We start from the raw sequence: 22,364 nt of genomic DNA, 5'->3' as shown, positions 1-22,364 counted from the left end.
AGAACATGAGGCTGCAAACTGGCAAAAAGTGGACCTTCTTTCAGAATAGAGAGCCTTTCTACATGAAGCTTTTATTGTGCACTCATGATTCTTCACTCCCAGTGGTCTGTGGGTCCTTTATAGGAAGGCCGCCATCCTCCAGGGCCTCTCCCACTCTTTGCAAATATTATCACGTTTTTGCTAACAAAGAAAGCCTGCTCTTATTTAGAAAACACAATACCCAATGTTCCACTATACCACAACACCATCTGGTGGTTGAATAATGAAACATATAGAAAGGCAGAGAAAGAAAAAAGCCCTAGCTGATCTTAATTCCGCAAGAATCCGGAAGCAGAAGCGTCAGTAAAGGTGCGGAATAACAGCCTCATGTAGAAATGCACAGAATTCCCCAAATGTGACTTGGGGAATTCCAACTAGATTTGGGACATCCTTCTTCTTCCCTATCAGTCCTTCAAAGCCGAAGCAGTCCAATCATGAGAAGGATTCCGTGTTGTTAAAGATGAACGCCTGAGAGGATGTCGCTCAAAGAATTATTTATTTATTTATTACACTTGTATGCCGCCCCATAGCCGAGGCTCTCTGGGCAGTTTACAGAGCTCAAGCATAATGTTAAAGCAGCCTATTAAAGCAGCCTTGGCCAAGCTAGAGCCCTCCAGGTGTGTTGAGCTGCAAACTCCCAAAATACACCTGGAGGGCACCAGTTTGGGCAGGGCTGGTTAAAGGAAGTTTAGCCCAGTTGTTTCCAAATGGTCTCGTGGGATCTCTAGGGACCCTCAGACGCTGACCAGGGGCTCCTCAAGAAAAAGGTCACAAATGGCCAAGAAGCCGTGACTGCCACTTTCCCCTGTGACGCGTGGCTGCAGGGGCACGTGGGATGTGCTGTAGGAATGCTCTCTGTTTACCCAGGGTGATGGTGGGAGACTCGTGAAGGGGCAGGAGTCTCTCAGCAAGGAAACACGTGTAGACAAGACCCACTGGTGGAGGTAGAATGTCTGACAGCCCCAGAATTAGTTGAATAGCTCTCTGCCATTCAGTAGATTCAATTAAATCGCAATCAACGTTCGCATGTTTTTGAATCAGCAACATGGGCACTGTTTTCAAATACTGAAGGGAGCATGAGCTGATTTCCGATTTTATAAGCGAAAGCGGGTCGGGGACGGCGTCCTTCAGGCTCGTTGACGCCCATTCTCTGTCAGTGCATCAACAATGGTTGTGAATTAATCTGCCGGTTCCAACTGCGTGTTCATTGCACCGCCCGGGGCAAGCGGAGAGCCTCCGCAGAGCGCGGCAGTCGGGCGCGGGCGCTGCCTCCCGCCCAGTGCCCTGCCGCCGCGAGCGCAGGCTCCTCCGGGCGCCTCGGAGAGGGCTGCCCAGCCTGGGAATCCAAGCCGGGGGGGGGGGAGGGATGGAACGGTGGACCCGCAAGGATGGCCGGGGCGGCGGGGGCGCAGAGCGGAGCGCAGAGTGTCGCTGCGGGAGGGGGGGCGGGCTTGGAGAGTCCGACCAGTTCACCCCCAGCCCCAGTGCCGCCGCCGCCGCCGCCTGCCTCGCACACTGCGCGGTGGGAGGGCTCCGGACTGGCATCTGACGTCGATTCGAGGCATCCCCTTCCCTCGCTGCTGCCCTCCCCCGCGCCCTGCCCTCCCCTCCCCTCCCCGCTTCATCTCTTCGAGAAAGTGAGCATAAAGTTAAAGAGAGCGAGCGAGAGAGAGAGGGGAAGGCGCCGGCGAGCCCGGCCAGGGAGGGAGGGAGCGCTCGCCGGAGAGAGAAGCCGCCCCGCGCCCCCCCCCCCCCGCCGCCGCCGCCCCGGGGCTGCCGGCCGCGGCGGAGTCGGCTTGGCTTTGACGGGCGCTGCCTTTCTCGCTTTGCTCCCAAGGACCGCCCGCCCGCCTGCCTGCCCGCCCGCCCGCCTGCCTTCCCGGGGATCCCTTGCCCGGTTCCCCTTGTACGCCGGCCTCGCGGGAAGGCAGCGTCCCCCTACTATGGGCAACTGTGTGAAGTCTCCGCTGAGAAACCTCTCGAAGAAGGTACGTGCCCCTCCGGGACAAGGCGCTCCGCGCCGCCCTGGGCCAGCATCGCCCGGGCAGGCGCCGAGGGCAGGCAGGCAGGGCAGGGCAGGTCAGGGGGTGGGGTGGGGTGGGGGCGCAGGTGCCCTCTGAGCTCCCCGAGAACCCCCTTGAGGGGCGCACCGGCTGTGCGTGCGCGTGCAGGCATGGCGCCATCCACGTGCAACTGTGTGCCGGCGTAGGCAGGCTCGGTCGTGTGTGTGCCGCTTTGCAAAATGGGGCGGGGGGGGGGGGCACAATCCACTGGGAAGTGCTCTTGCGCAAACGCCACGGAAATGACCGGGAGGAGCTTTCCCCGGGATGCTGCCGCCGTTCTTTTCAATGAGGCGTGTGCAGGAGATGTGCTCCCAGTTTGGTTATGAGCGGGCGTTCATGCTTCCTTTCCTAAATACAACTAGTGCACACATTGGATACAAAAGTCCCAAATGAGGCATTTCGCTAGGGACGGATGTAGGCAAGCAAGCTCTGCTTTTGCGTGTGGATTATATGCATGTATGTGCAAATGTTACTGAGACGTAGGCAGGAAGCTTCTGTTCCTATGGGTCTACGTGGCAACAAACACAACTATCTTAGAACATCTTCCCCAAGAAGTTCTCACCTATATGTGTCTGTTAGTAGCATGTGGGTCCTCTTCTACCAACAGCATGAGCCAATTATTCTAGCAAGCCCAGTTGTTTGTATCACAAGTACGTCCCTGGATCTGTTCTTGCTGTTTGAACATCACAAAGGATGATGTGTGCCAGGTTGTTGTGATCTGGGATAGCTGAAGAAGTGCTTTCGCCTTCTTCCCGTATCCTCTGCTCCTCCCAGATTTTCTCTCGGGCGCTCTTTCTGTTCCTTCAGCCCCATCTTCCATGTAAATGTAGGTCAGCTACATGGAATTCATGTGTCAAAATCCTCGTTTAACCTTAAAACATCTTCTCTATGCTGAATGCTGCCAGTGCCTGAAGTAGGCAGAGTCTTGTGTAGTTTAGTGAGCAGCACTTTTCGTCCAGGTGGGATCAAAAAGGTACGTGGCAGCAGGGCCTTTCCCAAAGTGGCTCCTGGGAGAGCCGCAGGACGTAGATATTTTCATTTCAGTGCCCAGTTGAGACCTGTGCGTATATAACCCCCAAAGCATCTTTGAATAAGTAATACTAACTGGCTGTCGTTATGTTGTGTATTTATACCTTGGCTCATGGACTGAGAAGTAGACGCTTTAATCTATCATGATAATTCCAGTAAGTCTAGTAAACTAGGCTTTAGCTGCGTTACTGGTTTACTGTGTTACTGGTTTCAGTTGTTTCCCCATTCTTAAGAGATCTGCTTTTGACTTGATTTTGTAAATCACTTCAAGTACCTTTTGGCAGAGAATACAACATTTTATTTATGTTTTATAAATAAAAGCAGCAATAGACAGAGCATCCACAAAACATTTACACATTATTATTTTTCACTTGGATGCATTGGAAATATGGAAATAGAATATTTTTGGTGGAAATATTAGGTTTTTCTTTCTCTGAGGCGTGGTGTGAAGTGCTTTGTATACGGAATCCTGTCTCTAAGGCAGGCTTGCAAACATGTACAGTCCTCTTGAGGTGGCGGCCATGGCTGTGAGTGACCAGCTCCTGTTAACAGGGGTTGTTGGAAGCCAGGTGACAACTAATGCGAGGCATTATTGAACCACAAGGAAGAAGAGGTGTGGAGAGACATGCGCTGAGCATGCCACCTGTGCAGACAGACATACACCTGTGCAGGTGGGAACTGGTGTGAGTTCATGCAATTATGCCCATGGGCCATAGGGATGGATGTGTGCCTGCTTGCGCCTGTCCACGCATGCATATATGGACTGAGTGATGCACAGCAGAGTAGGCGTGCATATTGACCAATGTACACATTTGCACTCCCACACATCTCCTTGTGGCAGCCTTCCCTGGGTGAACATGTGCTTGCCAGTGGACACATGCCTGTCCTCACATGTGCCTGAGCTGCCCTGCATACGTGCGCTTGATCTGTAAACGTGCACATTTCAGCTCATCTGTGCAGATGTTTGTGTGTGTGTCGGCATTCAGCCAGAGGGCAGCTCTGTGCTGGAGTGTTCAGATGAGTTTTGTTGACACAATCACAGCCGTGTGTGCTGCTGAGCTGGTAACGGGGGCCGATTCCCCATTGCTACTGATTTCAAGAAAGCAATCGGGACAAAATGTGCCTGTGGGAAGAGTTGGTGAGATGAAGTCTCTTGGGAGCAATCTAGAATTGCCAGTACAGCAGGAAGGGAGTTGTCTTTGTTCCTCGTTAAAGGGGGGAGACGGCAGTAGGTGAGGACAGAGCTCTGTAAGCAGCCTCCCTGAACCTTGTGCCCTCCAGATGTGTTGGACTACAACTCCCATCATTCCCAGCTAGCATGGCTGTTTGGGAACGCTCAGAGTTGCAGTCCAACACAACTGGAGGGGATCTACACTACTGCTTTAAAGCGCTTTAAAGCGCTTTATAACAGTTTTGACAACTGTTGGGGCCCAGGACACACTGCATATAGTTTTCAAAACGTTTTCAAAGCACTTTAAAAGCAGTAGTGTAGATCCCCCCCAGGTTGGGCAAGGGTGCCGTACGGCATCCGCCACCAGAAGCTCCAGCCGCGCTGCCTTCTTGAGAGGCCAGAAGCTGTGAGGCTCACCCGTTGGCCACTTTGGTGAGAAACGAGGCAGCCGACGCCGTTTCCCAGCAAGGGGGAGTAAGAACGGCCACTCACTGAGTGGGATGCGTGGGGGGCCCCCACTCTTTGGACAACTCAGGACATCGCTAGGAGGGAGAAAAGGGGAGACTTCCTCCTCTGTGGCACTAGGGCCCCTCCGATTTGAGGAGAGCGCAACGAGGCCATTTAACTTAATCGTGGCACCCTTGATGGCCAGTCCAGAGCGGCCTTGAGGCGAAAGAGAACAGCAGCCAGAAAGGCTTGAGACAGACCCATTGGCAACAGCCGGACTAGCGGCTTGCTGGCTTCCCTGGGCAAGTGAGTCATCAGTGGGGCAAGGGAGGCGACAGCAGCATCACACACACACACACACCAGTGTCACGAGGGCTTCTTCGCACACGACATTTTGGGAGGTACATCTAAGATGGTTTAAGTGTGCACCTGAAAGTGTATGTGTGAATGTGTATCTAGATGAGACACGTTTGTCTCATCTAGGTACAACTGGTCAGGGAGCCAGGATTGGCTGTAGTACCCTGATGGGGGTCCATTCGGACACAAACCCAGGTTTGATTGTACATTCTGGGCCAGTTTACACAACACGACAGCCCATCATGGGTCAATTTACCTGTGAGGAGCTGCAGCGTGTGCCAGCCACCATGATTTATTTATTTATTTATTTATTTATATAGCACGATCAGTGTACATGGTGCTGTACAGGTCCCATCTGGGGGCTGCCATGGCTTGTCATGTCATCCAAACTTGGGTGGTGGTGGGTATTTGAGGATTAAAAAAACCTTGCATAACCCACAGTCTATTTTAGGGTTAAGTGAGGGTAGAAAGGCTCTCTATTCGGAAAGCAGGTCCACTTTCTGCCAGTTTGCAGCCTCATGTCCTGGGAACTGCAGGCAATAAACCCTCCAATAGACCCCAGTGGCCAGGTTTGGACAACACAGGTCATACCCAGGGCTGGCATATTCATAATGGGGGCCAGCGTGCATTGCAATCCCTCACAGGTAAATTAAACGATGGGCTGTTGTGTCATGCAAAAGAGGCCAACGTGTGCAATGGCCCTAGGAGCTCTAACACGCAGCCCAGAAACAAAAGTGGCAATACTCTTCCACCTCACCCTACTTTTGCCTCTCTGGGCCACATTAACCTCTGCCCAGCCATTTTAGAGAGGATGCTATTTCCAAGCCTGGGAGCAGGAAGGTTAAAGGTGAGCACAATTGGCCATGAGCAGGGAGGTTTCTGTGGACTTTATGGAGATCAGAAATTAGTCTTAGGGCAGCATCTAATGAGGTGTGTTTACCTGGAGGTAGACTGTTGAATGGGGAAGGGAGGAAGGAAGGTTGGCTGTGATCACTTTTGTTTTTTAAAATTAAAACATACAAAAGACAACACTGAAAGTGATGTTCCCAAGAGGCAAAGGTGGGTGCAAAATTCCGTCGATACCCAGGCGCACTGGCTAGCCAAAAGAAGCTCTGTGTAGCGTTGCCCAACCTGGCAGTCGCCCAGATGGGCTGGACTACAGCTCCCATTACCCCCAGCCAACATGACCAATGTAGCCCAACACATCTGGAGGGAGCCAGGTTGGCTAGTGCCTCTGGTGTGAGGTATGTCCTACCTCCAGGGCCAGGCTGCATTGTGGGGAGGTTGAGGAACAAGAGTCTGGCTTAAAGGGGTGGGGGTGGGGAGACCCAGAAGCACAGCTTCCCACCCCACGTGCTACCCCACCCCCAGAATTTAGGCTGAGGAGGAGCCCTCTCGCCCACGCCACATGAGGGGATTACATTCAGAAAGCAACCTAGAAACCATTTTAGATGGGGAGATTCACAGAGCTCCTCCTGGGGAATCCACATCCCAGAAGCAACCGAGGCCAGGCTCTGCCCCCACCCTTCCTACAGGTGAGCCAGGAGGGAGCAGAGGGTCCCTTCTGAGGGCCCGGTTCAAGACACAGGTGGCACCAAGCAGCCACACCGCATGGTCCGGACCTCACGATGTAGCGTCCATGGCTGGACTGGACGGCTGCGCTTGTTTTGCCTTGTTATGAAAGGCCAGAGGTGACAGAGGGACACCCAAAAGCCGTGCGCCAAGGCAGCTGTCCCCCAGCCCTCCTCCCCCCTCTTCAGAACAGTGTTGTCCAGTGCAACGTCACACTCTTCCGATGCAGGGAGGATCTTCCTGTCTGTGTCATGGTCTTCATGACAACACTTCTGTCCTGAGCTGTGCGCTTTCCTTCCCGGTGTGTCTTTGTGGTTTATGGTGATTCTGGCGTTGATGCTATTCCTGCACCGTCTTGCCAATAGCATCATACCTAAGCAGGCTGTGTTTTTTGTGTGTGTTTTCAAAATGCCAGCTACCATCAGGCTGGAAGTGTGTCGTGCAACAAACGCACTCTGCCAATAAACACAGCCGAGCCTGGGAATCTGTGAGCGTCGGTGTCCGTGTCGAAAGGCGCTTGCAGCCTGTAGTTTGGGGAAAGGAGATTGCCCGCCGCGGCCAGAGCAACTCAGAGGAGAGGAGCTCTCGGCCCCTTGTCAACACAGCGATGGGATTGTTCATGTTTACTACATAAAATCCAAAGTTTCCTGCGAGCACGGCTGGCTTTTTATAGCCGCATGGGAATGTCAGGATGAAAAGGGTCCTGCCAGAGCTCGTGCGATGCATGGCTATATAAGGCCAGCTGCTGCCTCCCTGGTGGGGCCTAGAGCTCCCGGTGCAGGATTCCACTCTGGACCCCCATAGGCCGGGAGCTAGCCTGTGGCAAGCACAGCACCCCGCAGGAGGTGGAGCAGAGAGGGGGGCGAGGGGGGGAAGAGCTTGGGGCTCTGGGCCACGGGGCTTTGGGCCAACCATGGGCTCCAGGTCTGGCTATCCCAGCTCATGGTGGCCACTGGTTTGGTCATTTTGCTCAGAAGAAATATGCAAGGCGACGAAGGCCTGGTCTCTGAACACCAGGAATCACACAAATGTGCAAGCAGGAGCTTCTGAAAATTTTACCCTCCTGTTTTCTGCCATGACAACATGAAAGGCGAGAAATTGTATTTAAAAAAAATCAGATGCCCAGGGCACCACGTTCCATGTCCATTGCCAATGTTGTGCCTGTGCAGTACTATGACAGTTCCCGCCACACCCTGTAGATGAGCAGACCTCAGCCTTAATCAGTTGACCAGATGCATGAAGGTGGGGGTGGCATCGTGGCAGGAGACCCCTTTGCAGTCCTCGGCTCTTATGCCCAGCCACCTCCTGAAAACGGCCAGCCAGTGAAAAGGAGTAGGGGAGCCCTGAGCATGCAGCACACCCCTTTCACTAGATGTTACCAGGGAGACATGGGTTGAAGATGTGACTGAGTAGCATCTACATGGACCCTGTAACACTGAGTTGGGACCTGAGACCTCAACACAATTGCCTGATGGCTTTCAAGTTTATCATAGCCACAGGGACTAGGAGCTTTAAAAACAAGCTCCCTTTTTTAAAAACGGCCATCAAAATTCCCAGGAAGCAGGAGCGGCACCAGCACTTGGCATCTTTGGGCAGCTGCTAGGCTCCCAGGGTAGACCCCACTGCTGAGGCCTTGCCTGCCTCCCCACTCTTAAAAATGAAAAATAAACCTGGCCTGCGCTCCAAGACCCCCGAGGCAACCGGCACTAGATGCCATTTTAATTCCCCACAATGCTCCAGAGCAACACGACATCCAGGAAATAGTGAGAACCTAAAAGGATGGCTGGACAGACGCCGCTCAGGCTGCTGCTGCCTCCCAGCACAGAAGCCCACAAGGGCCAACCGATACAGGAGGGGGCTCACTGGAGGGCATTTTGCCAAGGCCCCCTCAAGCCCAGAGCAGACACCGTCAGCGAGCGCAGCCCTGTGCCCACTTTGGCCCCACCTGCAGTGTGGTCCTGGAAACACAGACCACCACGCGTATAAGCGAGAGCATGCATACCGCAGGACGCGCTGTACTTACTAACGCACAGCTGCCTGTTCCAGGTTGTGCAGATTGCCTGACACGTTCAGTGGGAGCCCGGGGAGACGTTTCTCTCATCGGCTTCCTCCCGAACGTGCAAAGGACTACACGCCTGTGTCTTGCAGCCTAGGCGTGAATCCCTGCATTGTTTGGGGGCTGGCGGCAGAAAAGATGCCAGGCGCTCTTTTTCCCTTTCTGCCTTGGGCCTGCCGCCGGAGGGATGTGTGCAGTGCTGAGCAGGCGTTTGATGCCACCTCAAAGGGGAGCTCCTCTGAGCAGGCAAGGCTTTCATCACCTGCAAAAAGAGAACTCAAGTTCTGGCTGCTCAGAGCTGGGATAGGGGATGTACGAAAAGGCTTGCCAGGGGCGAAGACAGACGTAACATATTCAACCTGATGGAAATTCGTTGAACAACCCTTTGCTGCCCTGCAAGCACACAGAATGTGTTGAAGCAAAGCTCCGCGGGGGGAGAGAGAGAATCTGCCGCTTTCTAGCATGTCTGGATGGGGAAGGCAAGAGCCAGTTGTGCAGAGCACCTACTGGCTAGTACCTGGAACATCATCAGCAGACATCCCCGCAATCCCCAGTGCATTTTTAACAGTTTTATAGCTGGTGTTTGCAAAGTAGAGGATGCATTTCTAAGTGTATACACACGGCTTTTTATGCTGTCATTTTAAAAAGCAATCACCCTGCCTAGCTGATCCAGAGCTTCTACTTGGAAAGCATAGAGGAGGTGTGCAAGCTCAGCTGGGCTTGTACTGCAGGCAAAGGACCTGCTGCTGCTGCTTCCACAGCTGACACAATGGTGTCTTCCCCCTTAGTAGCTGACTGGACCGGTGCAGGTCCAGGAGGAACAGGGAGGTAACTTCCTCTGTTGTGTTGTTTACTTGCTGCTGGTTTGGCTGAGAAGATCCACCATGAGGAGAAGACATGCTATAAGGCTGTCCAGATGAGTGAGGAGGGGCCGTCAGCCGGCGAGTGCCAGGGTCCACTCATGGTGCTCGCCCAGAATTGCGCCGTGATGCACAACTTGCTGGGGCCGGCGTGCATCTTCCTGAGGAAGGGCTTCGCAGAAAACAGGCAGCCAGTACGTAAGTTGCACCCTGATGGGCGAGAGGCACGGCAAAGCCCAGAGGGTGCGGAGCGGTCCGTGGGCTGCCACGGGGGGGGGGGGGGAGGGGGGAGCCAAACACACACCACTCCCTGGGCCTCGAACTCCCCCCAGCAGCCCAGATCAGGGGCATGCCAGCCCCCTGCCCCCCACCCATCTGACTATCCAAGTGCACACCTTGAGCAGGAAGGACGCCAAGGGGTAGATCCCCAACAGAGGCAGCCCTGCCAGGAGGCACAAAGGGACGTAGATTCTGGGGGCAGGGAGGGAGACCCGGCTGGCCCTTAGGCACAAACCGCAGCGCATGGCTTAGTGGGATAGAGCACGTGCGTTGCATGCACAAGGCCCCAGCACCTCCACGTAAGGCTGGAAAAACTCCTGCCGGGAACCCTGGGAAGCTGTTGCTGCCAGTCAGTGTCGACGATACTGGGCTAGGTGGACCCAGGGTCTGACTCAGTATAAGGCCGCTTCTTCTGTTGGGAAGTTCTCTTGCAGAGGCCTTGCGGCTGGATTCTTCCCCAGGGGGCCACAGCTCTCCCCTGGCGACCCTAAGGGGGCACCCGAACTCTTCTGCTCCGCTTTGCCACCCAGCAAGGCCGGCGTGGAAGCCAGGGCGCTGTTCTTGGCTCGGCTGCTGGGCTCGGTCGGTGGGGAGAGGCGCCACTCCGGCCCTCGCCACCGCGATGCTCGTATGGAAGCTGGCAAAGGGCCGCCACCGCCGCCGCCGCCGCTGCTCCTCCTCCTCCTCCTGCCCGGGCCACCCGTCATCGCAAACAGGGAAGCAGCCACGGGCCGGAGAGGGCTGCGCTCTTGCCCCCGGACCCGCTTTCCTGGAAGCGCTCGAGGGCTCCGGCGGCGCTGGCCCATCCGGCACAGCGGTGCCCGGGCAAGGCGAGCAGCTCTCTGCTCCGGCCTGCTCCCGCGTGGCCCCGCGGGCTCGCCCTAGCCGGGAAGCCGCGCCCAAAAAGCCGCCCCGCAGCCTGCCGAGCGCTCGTTCCAGGCGAGGCGGGAGCGCCGGCGAAGGGCCGAGCCCTGGCGAGGGGCCGGCCGCTCCACCACGCCAGGAGCTCGAGGCCAGAGGCTGGGCGCGCGGGCGGCCGGGCGGCCGGGGCCCGGGTCGCCTGGGAGGGCAGCCCCGACGGAGGCAGCGTCCCCCCGCCCCGCACAGGAGCAGCGCATTTCCGCCCGGGCTGCGGCCGCGGGGGTTCCCTTCTGCTCTTTCCTCCCCGCCCCCTCCTCGGACCTCCCGCCCCCCCAAACCAGGCGCAGCTCGCGGCCCCTCCTCGCGCCACGGCCCGCCTTTGCTCTTCCTCCTCCTCCTCCTCCTCCTGCTGTGACGCGCTTCTTGCCGGCTCCCTGCCCTTGCCGGCCCGAGGAAGGGCTGGGGGCTTCCACGGCCCCAGCCCTCCCCAGCGGCGGCACCGGTGTTTGGAGAGCTCGGGGCGACCCCGAGTCTTCCGCGAGCGGCAGCCCGACCGCGCCTGGGCTCCGCGAAGAGCGCCAAGCGGCCACCTGCTCGCCTCTTTCAGCGTCTCTTCTTGCAGGTGCTCCCGTGGCTCTCCGGAGCTTGTGGTACACCTGAGTTGGAGGCAGGGAGCACCAGGATTGGGGAGGGGGGAGCTCCGGAACGTCCCGCATAGGCAGCATTTGCCCACGTCACTGGTTGGGAGGAGCCTCTGCTTGCCAGGAGCTCATCCTGAACCCGTCCTGAACATTGTCGTCCTCCTTGCGCCTTTGTGGAGGGGCCGTGGCTCCATGGCAGAGGTCTTGGAACACATTGGCTGGAAATTATGGGCCTTGCATTCCAAGTCCTCTGGAGGGCACCAGGTTGGGGAAGGCCGGAGTAGACAATGCCGGGCTGGAAGCGCCAGGCGCTGGCTTCCTACGCTCTGAGGGGAGCGCCCCACTCCAAGCCTGCCGGCGCTCCCCTAATGCTGCTCCCGCTCCCACAGGAGCTGGCTTTAATCATGACTGATGTCCTTTCCTTGTAGGACAGAGAGCTGCGTCCTGAAGAAATAGAAGGTAAGGTGTTCTCCTGTTCTCTGCCCTTTGGAAATCCCTTGTAAAGGGAGAAAGAATTTCTGGGGAGGGTGAAGACTGAGGGAAATTCTGATGGGAGTCACCAGAAGCCTACGGGATGAGGAAAGATCCTGAAAAGAGAAGTGAGGGGGATTGGGCCAGCATCTTCTTGTTTGCCCCCCAAAATGTGCTTCACAGACATTAAGCTTCTCTACACGAGCGATTTATTTCATGCTCGTGATCAGTCACTCACAGAAGTTTGAGGTCCTTTACACAATGCCGTCAACCTCCAGGACATCTCCTGCGCTTTCCCCCTTTTATTCCGCTTTCAAGAAGATCAGAGATAAGCTGTCATAATGGCGCTATAGTGGCAGTGTGTAATGCTGGTGTTGTGCTATAAACACCACCAGATGGTGGTGTTTCATTGAACATATAGAGCATTACCAAGAAGAAAAGTTTTCAATTCCAAATCCTGTGTTTGCCATCTAAAGGCACCCATCGTAAACCCAGAAAGACTCCGGAAGAAGAAAGCCCGGTAAGGATGCGGGATTTTTGCTTAATGTAGAGAAGCTCATTGTGTTGTCACGGATCTTTCCTGCACACCTCTTTTATCTCCATGCCAGCATTGGGGAGGTCCAGATGAGACCACTTGCAACATAGAGTTGGCCTCAGGGCCTCCCCATGGTGTGATTTGTGGTGCAAACTTCCCATAATACAGTCATCTCCAACCAGGTGTCCCCAATGGCCATGCTGACTGGGAATTATACGAGTTTCAGCCCAACTCATCTGGAGGGCACCAGGTTGGGGAAGCCTGCATTGGAGTATTCCGGGCCATTTGTGTATCTTGAATCCTCACGTAAAACCTATAATGTAAGTCAGCCCTGACATCCTCGTATCGCAGATGGAGGGGGTGGGACAGGAAACAGGCGCAAGCTGAAAGCACATCGAAGGGCAGGGCACTGTTCAAGGTGTGTTTCCTCATCTCACTTTTGCCTCTCATTAAACAGGTTTTGCAGGTTTTTGCATAGTTGGATAAACTTGCAAAACCTAATGGTGAGTAGGGAAAAAGAAATGCACGTGTGAACACCATGGGGAGCAAAGACTCCCTCAGACCAGACCACTTTCAACAGTTGTCTGTCTGTTCGGACCCTCCAGCAAGTTCACAGCCGAAACCGGACTTCCAGTGGTGCCCTCCCAGCTCACACCCTGAGCTGCTACCCTGCACCAGCTCCCGGGGGCTCTGCTTCTGGGATCTGCTCGCTTTGCCTTAGTCCTTGGCTGCCATGTCAGTGCCTGGGATCTGACACAGGCCTCTGTGCTGCACCCTCCCTGGCCACCCAGAGTCCGTCCAATGGGCTCTGGCAGGGCTAAGTGACGTGGTGCCCCTGGGCACTTTTCTTGGCATCTGCTCAAGCCCCCCCCCCCCGTGCGGAAAACACCCCAACGTGCCGTTTCTGTTCACTAGGGACGTGGGGGGGGCGTCATTCCAGGTGATATTGCTAGCAGGGGGACGCAGCTTGGCTCCCTCACTGACGGCCTTGTCCTCGGGTGGGATTTGCCCCTGCAGAATTGAGAGAGGCCTTCAAGGAATTCGACAAGGACCGAGATGGCTACATCAACTGCCGGGACCTGGGCAACTGCATGCGCACCATGGGCTACATGCCGACGGAAATGGAGCTGATTGAGCTGTCCCAGCAGATCAACATGAACTGTGAGTGCCGGATCCTCGCTTGCTCTGCCCCCAGCCCTGCCTTGCAGCTCAGGCTCTGGCCGGTCCCCCTCGCCTCCCTTCGGCCTGCCTCTTTGCACAAGCGCAGCTCCCCCAGCGGCTTTTACACCAGGCGGTCCCTCCCAGCGCTCCCCAGCTAGCAGGCAGCCCCACACTTCTGTAGGGCCCAAAGTTGGGGAAAGCGGCCGTGGAGCGTGTCCTGCCATCGCATACACGACCTGCACGGCAGCAACCAGGCCGCCCCACACAAGGCCGTTCTTCGTTTCACGGCTGAAGCATGTGCAGCGTTCCCCTCTTTTGTGCTGGAGCTGTAGGAGGGGCTAGCGCAGCTCCACCGCCCCCACCGCCCTTCTCTCCCCTGCCCCCACACCCCACGGCCTGCGCAGGGCTGCATTCGGGTGGCTTTTACCCACAACTCTGGTAAGCGAGTTGGACCACCAGTTCCAGGGGAACGTGGGTGGGAGGGTGCTGTTGCACCATGTCACACTTGTGGGTTCCTGGTCAGCAGCTGGTTGGCCCCTGTGTGAACAGAGTGCAGGACTGGATGGACCCTCGGTCTGATCCGACATCAGGGCTCTTCTGACGTTCGCCAGTTGGAAGGGGACGGCCTGTTTGTCTTGCTCTGGGCCCTGTGCTGTAGGCTGGGAGAGATGCCCCCAGGCCGAGGGAGTTCTCTCCACACCACAAAGGACGTGAGAAGGGCAGTTGTGCAGAATGGGGAGATGACCGGAACGATGCATTTGCAACGCACTTTCTGACTTCGATATCCTCAGGCCCCTTCCTCCTTCTCTGGCAAGGGTGGAGAAACTGAGGCCCATAAGCCGATCCAGCTGGCCGGCATTCCCCAGATGACCATCCCTCTCCCCACACGTCTCCAGGAGGTTCCCGTTCCCCCCCGCCCCCCAACTGATGATCATTCAGTGTTTTCCCAACTTTTCTGAAGTTTTGCCCCGTTCTGAAAGGTTGTGACACTTAAGGTGGGTTACTGGCAGTCAGTGCTTTAAACTACAATAGGCTGGTGTTTTGGCTCCGCCCCTTTTCCTTTGGCCCCTCCCCTTTTGCCTTCGGTCCCACCCACCACTGGGATTCAGCCCCAGAGCTCCTTGGGAATTGAATTTGGCCCTGAGGCTGACGGTGCTTTGGCAGCCCTGCTCTGTGCTTTTTGTCCAGGCTGCCATGTCTAGCCAGGAAGCAGGAGCCCTGCCAGGCGATGTGCATGAGCTGCCTTGCACATAACAGATGCCAATCCCCGGGTGCGCCTTCTTCCTAGGAAGGTTGTGTAAAGGAAGAGCGCCCAGCAACCAGCTGGCTTCTCGACTGGATTTAGCACGGATCCCCAGGCACAGACACTCAGGGCTCACACAAAATGAGGTTTAAGACCATTTATTAGGAAAAGGGTAGGAATACATGGGATTAGCAGAATAAAACTATAAAAGCATGCATATATATATTTAAGAACGCAAGCAAGCTAAAAAACTAAAACTACAATTCATACGTCACCCAGACCGCACTCAGCCGACACCCCCTGTTCTAATCACAGGAACGTCTTTATACTCTTCTTTTCACTCCTTCCCCCCTCCCTTCAGCTTTGATGCGTGGAGTGTCTTCACACCTCTGCCCGGGATGGTTAATCACTCAAGGACAAGCGGACAGTTACAATCGGCTTGGCTCCAGTCTTCTCCCCCATACAGCTGCCTGGTTCTTATCTCCCTTCCTAGGGAACCATAAAATTCACAAATTAAAAGACATGCCAGTCCCAAGGTCCAGTTAACCCTCGCCCTACCCTTACAGGTTGCAGTCAGCTGTGGGGCTGAGTGAGTGAAGCAAAGGGCTGTTGCCTCTGTTCTTCACGACTCGCCCTTAGTCAAGGATTACATGAGCGTTTATGGGGAGGTTCCCAGTCCCTGTCTCCACTGGCATAAATGAGTGACATCAAACCATAGCCGGCTGGCTGGAGAGAAACACCTTCCAGCCTTTGTGAAGACTGGCCTGCTGGACATGCTGCTTCAGGAACTCTGATGTGCATCACAGCCGTGAAGCTAATCCTGAGCGCTATTACTTTTGCTCCAAATCTGTGTCAAGCCCTTAAGATACAGCAGACTTTATATGGACAGCAAAGCTGGTGTGTTGAGAATGTAGGTTGCATGGATACACACAGAGCCCAAAACACACAGAGAGAAATAGGGTTCAAAGGCTATTTAAAGGATGAGAAGATCACGTAGAACTAATATAATGAATAACCGTCCCTTGCAAGTTCAGAGTCCGAGGCTTGAGAAGACTGGTTTCATTTATCATTGTCAATAACTGTCTGGGTAACTTGTGGCCCTCCAGATGTTTTGGTCTACAGTGGTTCGGGATGGTGGGACTTGGAGGTCAAAACACTTCCCCTTCTTTTTTTCTTTTGCACACGCGGAGTCTGGAGCAGTTGCAGAACAGCTGGGGGGGGGAGGGAAGGCAGTGGGTGTTGACAGGTAGAATGGCAAATTTCTACTGAGATGCAAGCCCTTCCCAGAGTCCCTTTGGCACAGGCCAATCACGCTGCCCATGCTGCTTTCTCAGTAACCTGGGAGCTGCCTCTATGGCGTCGGGTTGCTGCTGCGTTAAACAAAACCCCGCACTTTCTCTGCTTCGCGGTGGCGGAGGCTAGTCCCGACACAGAGGTAGGGCGCGAGGTTTCCAGCGGCCATTTAGCTCGCCGGGGCTGCCCTCTGCTCAAGCGGATGGCAACCAATCAGGGGTCACCATCCGCCTGGGGAACGCCTCCGCCACAATGCTGGAGCAAGGATTGAGGATGGATGTGCCGCAGTCACCTCTCTCCAGCAAAAATGTCAGGGCAAGTCTCCAACATTTTAAAATCACAGCTTTGTGGGAAAGCCCTGCGATGGCGGAAAGGTGGCTGCTGCATCGTATTTATTTTATTTACTTTATTTATTACATTTTTATACTTCCCATTAGCCAAGGCTCTCTGGGCAGTGCACAGTTAAAACCATAAAATACAACAAGTGTCAGATCAAGTTAAAAGTTAAGAAGGCAATATAAAACCAGCTAAGTTAAAATCCAGGGAAAGCCTCTGTAAAAGGGTGCGTCTTCAGGAGGCATTTAAAAGATGTTGCATTTCCCACCTCCCAAACAACATGAGGGAGGGTCCTCCAGAGGGTGGGAGCCGCTACAGAGAAGCCGTATGACCGACGCAGCCCCACGGCGCACCAGGGAATATAGGCAGCCCCCTTCCCACCCCGTCGTGCTTGATCCAGATGAAGTGACCAGAGGGGTTGGGGGAGCGTGAACCAAAACCACAACGCCCTGCAGGAATAAAGGCCTCCCAATGCAGACAGGGTCCTTGCGATCTCTGATACGCGTTCCGTCCTCCTTGCATCCCTAGTGGGTGGCCATGTCGATTTTGATGACTTTGTGGAGCTGATGGGACCGAAGCTTCTGGCAGAGACGGCAGACATGATCGGGGTCAAGGAGCTGCGCGATGCTTTCAGAGAGGTGAGAACCGGACTGCACGGCCACCTTCAATGCAAATTTGTCTCTGGTCAAAAGGGCAGGGCTCCTGCAGCTTTAACTCTTGTGATGAAGAGGGAATCTCACCAGGTGCTGCATGCATTCAAAACACCTGCTGAAATTCCCTTTTCTATACAACTGTCAAAGATATGGGAGGAGCCCTGACCTCCTTTCCATATGGTCACCATAAGGTCATTTACAATCCCCAACCTGGTGCACTCCAGATATGATGGACTACAACTCCCATCAACCCCAGCCAGCATAGACTTCGGAATGGTGGGGGTTGGGGAAGACCGAATTCGATAAACTAATGGAGAACAGGTCTCTCAGCAGCCCTTAGACGTGAGGAACTGGATCCTGGATTCATTGGGCCCTTGGTTTGATCTAGCAGGGTTGCTCCTGCATTGTTACCCCCAGGCTGGGCTTCACACCTTGCAGTTTAGGGTGTAATCCTATGCACGTTCAGACAGAAAAAAAGTCCTACAACTCCCAGCATTCCGCAGCCATTCCCCAATCCTATGCATGTCTGAACATGCATAGGATTACACCCTTAATATTTTTTCTGTTGCAAGCCTCCTTAAATTGATTTCCCCCGGATTCAAAATGAATTAAATATAGATATGGAGAAACAGTCTGATTTTAAGCAGGCAGGAACAGGCTGGAATCTTGCCCCAGTCCATCGAGGTGGAGGACTACGGAGGCAGCACCTGAGAGGACAAGGAAGGCCGATTCCAACTCTCCGTGGCTTACCGGATTGCGCCTGTGGCTTCCTTTGTAGTTCGACACCAACGGCGACGGAGAAATCAGTACCAATGAACTACGAGAAGCGATGAAGAAGCTACTTGGGCAGCAAGTGGGACACCGAGACATTGAGGAGATCATACGGGACGTTGACCTCAATGGAGACGGGCAAGTGGATTTTGAAGGTGAGAGAAAGCGGGGGGGGGGGGGTTGTCCCATCTCAACAGGATTTTGCCCGGTAGGAAACGCGGCAGGCAAGAGCCAGCCAAGACCCTCCTTCGTGCTTCGTTTGTTCCCCCCATCAGGATGGCAAGAGGTGTGCGAAGGAACTCACAGCCTGTGGGTGGGGCAGGTCCCACGGATACACTTATGCTGATATACTAACCACGACCCTTTCTGGATGGAGAAAGCACAGCTGCAGTTGTTGTTATTATTTATTATTACTTTTCTATGACGCCTCATAGCCAAAGCTCTCTGGGCCGTTTACAAAAGATTAAACCATTAAAAGCAATATACAAAATGAGAAAACATAAAAACGCACAATAGCCAGCATACACAAAGTCAACATACATCTAAAAACAACTTTGAGAAATCAACCAAACCTAAAAACAGATCCGGAATCGATTAAAACTCATCACATGCTTCCAGTTGCATGGGAAAAGAGAAAAGTCTGGACCTGGCGCTGAAAAGACAGCAATCATCCCATAATAGCGGGGGCCACCACCGAGAAGGCCTTCTCTTTTGTAGCCATCTTCCGAGCCTCCCTTGGAGTAGGCACCTGGAGGAGGACTTTAGATGTTGAGCGTAGTGTACAGGCAAGTTCATGTCAGAGAGGCATTCCATCAGGTATTGTGGTCCTGAGCCATGTAAGGCTTTATAGGTTAAAAACAGCACCCTAAATTGAGCTCAGAAACATACAGGCAGCTAATGCAAGCAAGCCGGAGTCAGTCTTACATGTTCAAATCCTCTGGTCCATGCTACCATTCTGGCCACTGCATTTTACACAAGCTGCAGCTTCTGAACAGTCTTCAAGGGCAGCCTCACATAGAACACATTGCAGTAATCTAACTTGGAGGTTACCAGAGTGTAAACTACTGAAGCCAGCTTATTCCTGTACAGATAGAGGTGTAACTGGGCACCCAAATGAAGCCGACAGAAGGCACTCCTTACTCATGAGGTCACCTGAGCCTCTAGTAACAACAAGGACTCCAGGAGAAACCCCAAGCTGCAAACCTGCTCCTTCAGGGGCAGTGCAGCCCTGTCTAGAACAGGCTGACCACCCTCCATCAGGTCAGGAAAACCACCCACTAACAGCATCTCAGTCTTGTCTGGATGAGTTATCAACATCCTGGTAACTTCCTGTCTGGATTACTGCAATGTGTTATACATGGGGCTGCCTTTGAAAAAGGTCTGGCAACTTCAGCTGGTCCAAAATAAGACAAGGAGATTGCTAACGGGGATTGCTTGATTTTCCCATATTGCAACAGTGCTTTGTGATCTGCACGGACTGCCAGTCCATTTCCATGCCCAATTCAAAGTGTTGCTCTTAACTTCCAAAGCCGTAAACGGCTGGAGGCCAGGCTGCCGGAAGACTCGTCTCACCCCATACTATATCCCTGCCCAGTCTCTTAAGGTCGGCCTCAGAGGCCCTTCTCTGGCTGCCCCTGCCAGATGAGGTGAGGCGCCTGGCTACTAAGGACAGGGCTTTTCAGCGGTGGCATCCCAGCTGTGGAAAGCTCTCCTGTCCTCTGAAGTTGCCCACCATTCAGCTTGATGGACAAGGGTTTGACTCACGAGAAGGCACCTTCCCATGTCCTTCCTCTCTCCCTTCTTGTCTACAGAGTTTGTCCGGATGATGTCCCGCTGACGATGGTTCTTGGGCTGAAAGCAATTCAGCACCTGACAGCAGAAGAGGGCCTGAACGGAGCGTCTAGCCCCGATGTTCCTATGCAAAGGTTGCTGCGCTGGCTGCGCTTGAGACGGTACGAGACATAGACCTGCCTCTCTGATCCACGTGGCCCTGATGCTCCTTCACCCTTCCACACTGTGAAAGACTCACAATCTCCTGCAACTGGAAATGCTCCTGGGAGAAGCTCTCAGCAGGAAAGCTGCGCTCCGGGACCAGCCATGGAGTGTTTGCACTGGGAGCCTCTTCCTCCCCCCCCTCCCCCCTGCATTTACTCTTCCAGCAGGCACTGCAAGTAAAGAGGAGGAGGAGGAGGGGTCCTCGTGAACTGGTGGCTTACAGCTAAGCTCTGTGGGATTGGTGCCTGCAATGCACTCTGCTCTGCGCCCGTTTTCCTTGGTCAACTGACTCTTATGTTTGCTGCCTCCTTCTGTGTCCTTCTGTATAGAGTTATTTATGCTCCCTCTGGTATGTTCTTATGTCTCCCCTCTGGTTATGTTAATGAGAGCAAATATACATTTGCAAAGAAAAGCAGGGCCATCACCTTTGTAAATGGCCGGCACGCAGGTGGGCCAGACAGGCTGCCAACATCTGCGGAGCTTCAGGCACCACGGCAACGGTGGCATCCTCCAAAGCTGCACAAGGGGAGGATGAGTGGGGGCGTAGGTCGGTGGTCTTCAACCTGTCCAGACTGGAGACCAGCCTCTAATCCCATCCTGCAACATGGGACCCACTTTCACACACAGCCAGCCAGCATTCACACAGAGAGGCGCGCAAGCCACATATGACCCAAATCAGCCTTCTGGATCATGCAGAGAGCCCCCATGGATGTGGGAAGCTCTCCTCTCCACAGACTGGCCCTTCATGTGTAGAGGGTGGCAAAAGTGACCGTGCTCGGCCTTGTTAGCCACATGCGGTAGCTGGGAGTTCCGGTACCCTGGCAAACTAGACTGCTCTTCCTTTGCTGCCGGCGATCTGTATCAAGACTACTTGAGGGGGTGGAGAGAAGGGTAGCCCTGGGGGTGGGGGTGGAGTCGAGGCCTTGGGGAGAATGAGCACCCTGCTGTATACTAGAAGTGAACTCATTTTCTGAATTATTTAGCAAAAATGGTACCCGCCATGCCTAAGATCAGCCAGCTCAGGAAAGAAGCCCCAAGGTTTCAGGAACAACTCTTTAGGAAAATAAACCTGGCTGGTTGAAGGGGCAGTAAGTTAAACTCTGAGGCCATAAGGACTACCCCAGTTTACTGCTTCCTCCGTGGTTGGTGGGAGGCTGCAGGTAAGTCTGAGGCTGACTCTAGTACACTCAGCTGTAGAAAGATTGATGCAGAAAGTTTTTGTGAGCAGTGAGAACATCCAGGGTAGTTTCCCTGGGACAAGAGGGGACTTGGGAACCTCTGGTAAAATTTACACAGTCTGAGCATCAATGGAGGCAAACAGCAAATGCTCTTGCAAAGCAGCAGATCCCCTAGCCCAGGCGTGCAGGATCTACTGTGGTTTTTACTAGAGCACTGAGATCCATCGACCGGAGCTCGGTGCAAAACAGACACACTGAAGCGGAGAATGCTGAGCCAGGGGATGTGTTCTGAGTGCCAAAACGGAACGGAACTCACAGTCCTTCCACACAAACTCCACTCCTGGTTACCGCAAGCTTTCTTCAGCATAATTTTGGGGCATTGGAGAAGAGACATTTTGCTGCTGCTGTTTTCAAAAAAATGGGAATCGGGGATCTTTGCTGATCCGCTGCAAATCACCCAGAAATCTACCAGTAGATCCAGATTTACCTTCTGCCCACCCCACCCGCTGCCCTCTCTCTCACCAAATTCCCAGGGTGGTGGCACCTCCTGCCTTTACCCCCATCGTGCCTTCAGCCCACTCACAGCTCTCTCTCCATCTCTTGCAAACTGCTTTTTCTGCGCGCACGCGGGCACACACACACACGGTGGCATGTGGGCAACTAGCCTTCAGCTGTCGGGTCGGGCCCCACTGTAGGGTTCCAGCCTGACCTAAGGTGAGTCACAAAAGAAGCACTACCACCACACTGATGTATGATTAAAAGAAGAAGTTGTAGTGGGTCTCCCAAATGCTTATTTCGGCTACAGGTGGGTCTTGGATCTGAAAAGGCTAAAGACTACTGCCCTGGGGGGGAAGACAGGATCCTCCAGTCTACCTGCAGCACGGATCGTGGCGCTCCGCAGCTCCAACAGGCTTCATTCATCCTGTTCTTCCCATCCCAAGAGCCATGCCAGCGGATCCACTGCTGCCCAACTGGACTCCCTGCTGTGTACATGCCCCCCGCCCCTGCCCTGGCCTTATCACTCAGTGAGCTCCGCTTGGGTTTCTGTAGCTCGTAAGCTCACACATGGCTTTCGCACCCGGAGCCTCCTCTTCCACAACCTTCCTGCTGCCAGTAGACACCTTGCCTGGGAAATGGCTTTCTTTGACCCTAGAGCACCAGGTGCCCTCCGGCCCTTACCAGGCCTAAACAGCAGAGGACCTTGCGCAAGTGACAAGGTCACCCTAGGAAGGGATGGAACCTGGGTCGTAGGTGACCATAGGCACAGGCCGACAGGGCTCCTGTACCTTTAACAGTGGAATAGAAAAGACAGGAGCTATACTAGAGTGACCAGAAATGAAAGGGGGCTCCTGG

At 54.3% G+C, this 22,364-nt stretch overlaps 1 protein-coding gene across 1 annotated transcript; it reads left to right on the top strand.

Moving 5' to 3' along the window:
• The first annotated feature begins 1,957 nt into the window (after window positions 1–1,957).
• CABP1 (calcium binding protein 1) lies at window positions 1,958–20,236 on the top strand. Its single transcript, XM_063144130.1, has 7 exons — window positions 1,958–2,027; window positions 9,612–9,788; window positions 11,804–11,834; window positions 13,399–13,542; window positions 16,943–17,052; window positions 17,846–17,993; window positions 19,650–20,236. The coding sequence occupies exons 1-7, from the start codon at window positions 1,983–1,985 to the stop codon at window positions 19,673–19,675; spliced, it is 681 nt and encodes a 226-aa protein (XP_063000200.1). The 5' UTR covers window positions 1,958–1,982; the 3' UTR covers window positions 19,676–20,236.
• The last annotated feature ends 2,128 nt before the right edge of the window (window positions 20,237–22,364 follow it).

Source organism: Elgaria multicarinata, chromosome 18, assembly GCF_023053635.1.
Source record: "Elgaria multicarinata webbii isolate HBS135686 ecotype San Diego chromosome 18, rElgMul1.1.pri, whole genome shotgun sequence".
Lineage (NCBI taxonomy): Eukaryota > Metazoa > Chordata > Lepidosauria > Squamata > Anguidae > Elgaria > Elgaria multicarinata.
Note: the sequence above shows the minus strand (reverse complement) of the source record. Positions and strands in the feature narration are given on the sequence as shown.

Excerpts from the sequence above, each read along its gene's own strand:
- CABP1 (XM_063144130.1), top strand. The coding sequence starts at position 1,983 with ATGGGCAACTGTGTGAAGTCTCCGCTGAGAAACCTCTCGAAGAAG. Across the intron at positions 2,028-9,611 it reads TGAGAAACCTCTCGAAGAAG|ATCCACCATGAGGAGAAGAC; the intron begins GTACGTGCCCCT and ends TTGGCTGAGAAG. Across the intron at positions 9,789-11,803 it reads TCGCAGAAAACAGGCAGCCA|GACAGAGAGCTGCGTCCTGA; the intron begins GTACGTAAGTTG and ends CTTTCCTTGTAG.